This window comes from Salvelinus namaycush, chromosome 24, assembly GCF_016432855.1.
Source record: "Salvelinus namaycush isolate Seneca chromosome 24, SaNama_1.0, whole genome shotgun sequence".
Lineage (NCBI taxonomy): Eukaryota > Metazoa > Chordata > Actinopteri > Salmoniformes > Salmonidae > Salvelinus > Salvelinus namaycush.
Window position 1 is genome coordinate 10,101,651 of NC_052330.1, and position 7,341 is coordinate 10,108,991.

General features: G+C 38.6%; 1 protein-coding gene across 1 annotated transcript; it reads right to left on the reverse strand.

Annotated features, from left to right (window-relative positions):
- Positions 1-6,013: 6,013 nt before the first annotated feature.
- On the reverse strand, positions 6,014-7,039 carry LOC120019274 (trace amine-associated receptor 1-like). The gene has a single exon (XM_038962585.1). The coding sequence runs from the start codon at positions 7,037-7,039 to the stop codon at positions 6,014-6,016; it is 1,026 nt and encodes a 341-aa protein (XP_038818513.1).
- Positions 7,040-7,341: the final 302 nt, after the last annotated feature.

Genomic DNA, 7,341 nt, shown 5'->3' on the forward strand with positions numbered 1-7,341 from the left:
GAATGAGATTTGCACCCCGGTTACGAATGCGGGATGTAGCTTGAGAACATACCTCAATCTAGGGATGGAAGGTGTCACTGTACTCCTAATTATCCCATTATCCGGCTGGGTTTAGGCTGGGTTTCTGTACAGCACTTTGAGATATCAGCTGATGTAAGAAGAGCTTTTTTAATAAATTTGATTTGATATCCGATGTGGAAAATTTTGAAGATTGAAATACTGCTAGTTTTTAATTAAAATGCCGTTTTTGTCAGCATGCTAGGCTAGCTAATGCTAAAGCAATCCATTGGATTCCACTACACTTCCAGTAGCTACTCACCCCAATGCTAGGTGTTGTATTTTCATGGACTCTAGTGGGCTGCTTTAGCATTAGCTAGCCTAGCATAAACAGATATGGGATACCATTAAAGGACATCCCCTGGTCAAAATGGTCACAACATAATTTTTGACCTGTTTAATATTCTGGCTGCTCCACAGTCAATGAAATCAGACGATTAGTCAGTGGAGACTCCTACTGTGTGTTGTTCGGTTGGTTTAGTTTGGTTTGTTCTTGGTTAGTTAGGTTGGCTTTGTGCATGCTACCTGTGCTGTGAAAAATGTCTGTCCTTTTTTGTATTTGGTGGTGAGCTAACATAAATATATGTGGTGTTTTCGCTGTAAAACATTTTAAAAATCGGACATGTTGACTGGATTCACAAGATGTGTATCTTTCATTTGCTGTATTGGACTTGTTAATGTGTGAAAGTTAAATATTTCTCAAAAATATTTTTTGAATTTTGCGCTCTGCCTTTTCAGTGGAATGTGGGAGGAGTTCCGCTAGCGGAACCCCGGTGCCAGACAGGTTAAATGACATCCCCTGGTAAAAATGGTCACAACATAATTTTTGACCTGTTTAATATTCTGGCTGCTCCACAAGTCAATGAAATCAGATGATTAGTCAGTGGAGACTCCTACTGTATGTTGTTCACTGTGTCTGATGAGTCCACATGATTCAGTTGACAAAAGTTATTCATCAGTCATGGGGCCCTGTTGTAATAAACAGTGAGCATTGTAACAATACAGGGTTATCTTTAAATCTGAAATAGCAATCAATTTCGGGTGCAATTCAATCCATAATACTGAAGATCTGCTCTGCAGAGCGATTTAAATTGATTGAGCCGACATATGCAGCATTGACCGTGTATGCAGTCTCTAACACCGTGGGAACATTGCCTTTACATTTCTATCGCACTGTACTGCAGCTCTTCAGCACTACGGATTGAATCTAGCCCTTAATTCTTCAACAATCAATGGGTATACTGTCTCCTTAATAGAAATAACAATTGAGCAATAGGACATCTACAGACTGTGCCTTTATGGAGTGGTTTGGAGTGCAATGTGAGTTGTACATCAGTGAGTCTGCAGCACCTTGCTCAGGCCCTCCTACAAACCCCTGCTTTACAGGTCCTGTGATGTAATGGTCTGTAACTCTATCTGTTTGTACACTAACTACAATAATGTCTTGCCATGCTGCTTATGTATTCCCTACAGTAGCTTTCTGACAAATGCATTGACATTGATTGAGATACTGACTTCTGGAAGTAATAAAATGAACCATGACAAACGTCTTTCAATGTTCAGACACAAACAATCTAAAACTGTAATACTTCCCTGTGTATTTTGAGAATGTAACTGTTAACTGTAATGATGACCAAGCATGTACTATAAACATTGGTAAAATGACTGCAGTATGTCCTAATTAGAAGATTTTACATTATTTTGCAGAGACCTGATTTAAAACCACACTAGTACAGAAGAGGTAGGTCACTTTGTGTAGTGAGTCTGTGACCTCAATGACCTGTGCTTTGAGGTGCCCATGGCAACCACTTCATGGCATCAGATGAGCATGTTGAGAGGTCTCCATAGTAATGGTTCTGTTAAAGGTGGACAAATGGAGGATCCACAGGGCTCTGTTAACACCTTTTAATGATGATTCCATTCCCACAGGTGTCTCGCCACTCAGAAGGTGTTGATAAACAATAGGGGTGATGTCATGTTTGAGAATTTGTACTCATTTTGATTAGGCTCTCTGATCATGCAACTTTAGAGGTAATCTGGGATTCGAAAAACAACAGAGGTGACCTCGCCATTTGTTTTGGTTAACAGCTGAGGGATGTGGCTAGAGAAATGTAACCATTCTTCAATTCATAGACGAGCTTTAAATGCAAGGACTGACCATAAATAAATAGATGAATAAATAGATAAAAATAATATGCCTCATTTGTAAAACAGGAAGCATAGTCATCACATTATAGCCTACATTACGGACAGTTTCACAGACCCAGATGAAATATATCCAGGAGTAGGTATAGTTCTGGTTTATAAAACAAGAACTAAAAATGGGATATCGTGAACATGCAAAATTCCAGATTTCCCCTTTAACCTTGGATTACACACATATGGTCTGTGATTACATTTTTAGTTGAAGATTATTAATCACAGTTCAGGAATAATTAATCATAATTAATCACAACTTCAATGGCCTTACACAGCCTGTTGGGCTCTGAGCCAAATATCAACTGCCCTTTGTCAGAAAACAGACTGACTAATATCCATAACACAGAGTTAACAAACATGTACAGAGATAACTGAGGTGAAAATAGAACTGTCATCAAAGTCTGTATTGGTGAAAGATTCCAGGTGTAGAAATCCTAGATCCACAGCGCATAGCGGGATTCAGCGGGTGGGCAGAGCAGGATACACATGTCTCCTTACAGCACCACTGAGGACACCTTAACTAAAAAAACAATTCTGAAAGGATCTTGTATTACTCACAGATTGTTTTTGGTGGTATACAGTATCTGGGTGGGACTGTCCCTTACAGAAAAACACATGATTTCACGTGGAAAATCACATGATTTCACATGACATTTCACATGCGAAATCATGTGAAAATTAGTTTTTTTTAAATCTTCACATGTGATCACATGTGTAGTTTCATGTGATCACATGTTGCTTTACATGTTGTCACATGTTATCACATTAAATAAGATCACATTTAAACATCCCACTGCTGGCTTGACTCTGAAGCTAAGCAGGGTTGGTCTCTGGATGGGAAACCAGATACTGCTGGAAATGAGTTGGAGGGCCAGTAGGAGGTAGTCTTTCCTCTGGTCTAAAAAAAAATATCCCAATGTCCCGGGGCAGTGATTGGGGACTTTGCACTGTGTAGGGGGACGTTAAATAGGTGTCCTGACTCTCTGTGGTCACTAAAGATCCCGTGGCACATATCGTAAAAGTACTGGTGTTAACCCCAGTGCCCTGGCTAAATTCCCAATCTGGCCCTCATACCATCATGGCCACCTAATCATCCCCAGCTTCCAATTGGTTCATTCATCCCCTCACTCCCCTGTAACTATTCCCCAGGTCATTGCTGTAAATGAGAATGTGTTTTCAGTCAACTTACATGGTAAAATATATCAAAATAAAAAACGACGTGCAGTGTATAAAGGCTTCATAAAGCCTTCATAAACACTACATAAATGTGTCACAAATCATCTATAACCGTATGTAATGTCTATAAAGGGTTCATCAATGTGGCGTAACTGTGTGACATAACCACCAATGTCAAATGTGATATAACCCACTATGTCAAATATGACAAACATGTGTTTTATAAAGGGTGGCATAAGCACTGCTTTATAAGTCATATTAAATTGTGTTCACAACTATGCTTAAACCACATCAGGGCACGACTTTTAAGGTCTGGGAAAAATCTAAGAAACTGAGTGTAGTTGCCCTTTATTGCCTCTTTATTTCATAGGGCATGCCCTTGCACAGTTTGAATCAATGCCCTTGCACAGAAAGAATCAATGCATATAGCATATGACTACGACTTATTTGTTATCACATTACAATCCACATTATGTGCCAGATTCACAGTTCAAGATTAATATGTATAGTACCTGTCAAAAGTTTGGACTCACCTACACATTCCAGGGTTTTTCTTTATTTTTTACTATTTTCTACATTGTAGAATAATAGTAAAGATATGAAATAACACATGAGGAATAATTTTGTAACCAAAAAAGTGTTCCAAATCAAAATATAGGCACATCAGGCAAAGGGTGGCTACTTTGAAGAATCTCAAATATGAAATATATTTTATATGATTATTATATGATTCCATATGTGTTATTTCATAGTGTTGATGTCTTCCCTATTCTACAATGTAGAAAATAGTAAAAATAAAGAAAAACCCTTGAATGAATAGGTGTGCCCAAACTTTTGACTGGTACTGTATATTGTGTGCATACTGTTGGTCAGTTATGAGATGGAGGAAAATCAAGGGATATACAGTATCATGTGAAGTATAAATTACAATCTTCAAAAAATAGTATCAAAGAAAACATTGCACATTATCAACAAAAATACTTGCATTTCAATAATATCACCTAAGTGCAAACATGTTTTCACCATGTCATTTAGACATCATTTATTCAGCTGGAGTTACAAAACAATTAACACAAAACTGAAAGGATACTACATCCACAGAGATCCTATAAAAATGTACTGTGTGTGTGTGTTTGTGTGTGTGTGTGTACTGTTTGTGTGTGTATGTATGTATAAGATATGGGAGAGGAGAGGCTAACTCCTACTAGATGACATGGATTGATTTCATGTTTTGGGGCCAACTGGATTATACTTGTTTTTTAAACCTACACACCTGTGTCTGATATGGTTTAATAAAGGACTGAGAACAAAGGCACATGTCACACTTCTTTGTCAGTACTGATTTTAGACATACAGTGAGCTCCAAAAGTATTGGAACAAATTCACTTATGTGTATTAAAGTAATAAAAAGTTATGTTTTTGGTCTCATATTCATGGCACGCAATGACTACATCCAGCTTGTGACTCTACAAATTTGTTGGATGCATTTGCAGTTTTTTTCTCGGTTGTGTTTCAGATTATTTTGTGCCCAAAAGATATGAATGGTACATAATGTATTGTGTCATTTTGGAGTCACGTTTTATTGTAAATAATAATAGAATATGTTTCTAAACACTTATTTTGTTGTTATATTTTACCGCCTTTTTCTTCCCAATTACGATCTTGTCTCATCGCTGCAACTCCCCAATGTGCTCGGGAGGCGAAGGTCGAGTCATGCGTCCTCCGAAACATGACCTGCCAAAACCGTGCTTCTTAACACCCGTCCGCTTAACCTAGAAGCCAGCTGTACCAATGTGTTGGAGAAAACACCTTTCAACTGACGACCAGAGTCAGTCGCTAGAGCTCAAGTAGTCGCTAGAGCTCGATAAGCCAAGGAAAGCCCCCCCCCCCCCCCCCCCCCCCCCCCTGGGCAAACCCTCCCCTAACCCGGACGACGCTGGGCCAATTGTGCACCGTCCTATGGGACCCCCGGTCTGCAATGACGCCTCAAGCACTGTGATGCAGTGCCTTAGACCACTGCGCCACTCGGGAGGCCCATTTCTAAACACCTCTACATTAATGTGGATGCTATTATGATTACGGATAATCCTGAATGAATCGTGAATAATGATGAGTGAGAAAGTTAGATGCACAAATATCATACCCTCAAGACATGCTAACCTCGCACCATTACAATAACGGGAGGTTAGCATGTGTTGGGTGTATGATATTTGTGCGTGGTAACTTTCTCACTCATAATTTAAAGTAAAAGTGACAACAAAATTACACAACACATTATTTACCATTCATTTCTATTGATAGCATTTGTAGAGTCCCAAGCTGGATGTAGTCATTGTTGCGTACAATGAATATGGGACCAAAAACCTAACTTTTTACTACTTTAATGCACATAAAGGTGAATTCATTCAAATACTTTTGGTTTACTAAAATGGGTGGACTATGTACAAAATGGGCTGTAATTTCTAAACAATTCACCCGATATGGTTCAAAATATCCTCAAATTTCAAATCCAAAGTGCTGGAGTACAGAGCCAAAACAACAAAACGTGTCTCTGCCTCAATTCTTTTGGAGCTCACTGTATTTATTCTGAAAACAATTGTATTTCTGAAGAGTCAGGTTGAAATATTTGACCAGAAATTATAATTCTAAACGCCCTCCTGAACCAACTGTAAAAGAATGCATACACCATAGGATTAATGGTTGAATTCAAATAGCCAAGCCATATAAGTGTTTCAAACAAAACGGGTGGGGTAGAGTAACTAATAAAAGGATCAATGCAGTTGACAACAAAAAAGGGTGTCCAGAATGATAGAAATACCCCCATAATGATAGCAAGTGTTTTGGTGGCCTTCCTCTGTGATTTGCCTACAGAGTTCTGATTGGTTGTACCCTGAATTGAGCGTGCCTGTCTCTGTGCTATTAGGAAAATCTTTAGGTAGATGCTAAGCATCCCTACTCCTGGGATGTAGAATGAGAGCACCGAAGCCACAATACTCGACACTTTGTTTTGAAACAAAATACATCCTCCCTCACAGGCAACATTTTTATAGTAAAAATCCTCCATGCCCCAAATATTGAGCTCCAGAAATATCATACAAAACCCTACTCCGGCAGAAACAGTCCAGGTGACCAGAATCATAATCAGAACAACGTGAACAGTTATTTTAATTCTATAAAGGAGAGGGCGACACACTGCATAATACCTGTCAATGGAAATAAAACACAAGTTAAGAATGGATGTATTGCACAACATGACATCAGTGCTGGTGTAGATTTTACAGAATAAATCCCCAAAATACCAGCAGCTTTCCGCTGAATATACCATTCTGGGAGGCATCACTAAAACCCCCAAGAGGAGGTCTGACACAGCCAGAGAGAGGATGAGGTAGTTGGTCGGGGTGTGGAGCTGTTTGAAGTGGATGATGGGGATGATTACAAGAAGGTTGCCACACACTGTGAGAACAGACATTGAGCCAAGTAAGAGATAAAGTAATACTCGTATTGTTGGAGGAAAGATTGATCTTTTGCAAGACCCATTCACTGATTCAAAACATAGAAGTATATTCTCAACAATATCAGCCTTGCTGAGACTGATTCCTGGTTCCATGGTCGTGGTTGAAAGAATCTTATCTGAAATATGAAAGATACATTATTGTATGTTAACATCAATTATAGAATATTTGTTGGAAATTATTACATTATGATGGATGATTTAATTAAACAAATTCAAATGCTGTATTTTTGTCACTTGATAAAATGTATTAAAATGTACATTACTTTTGCTTATTCGTTGGAAATATTACCACAAACACCGAAAGGGAAGTGTTTTGCCATTTCAAAAGATAGTTAATACATTTTTTCTGTTCAATTCAGCATACCTTACCTCTCAGCCATGCAGATGGTGATGTA

What these genes read in the sequence shown, in the direction of transcription:
- LOC120019274 (XM_038962585.1), bottom strand. Translation starts at nt 7,039, where the DNA reads ATGGAACCAGGAATCAGTCTCAGCAAGGCTGATATTGTTGAGAATATA.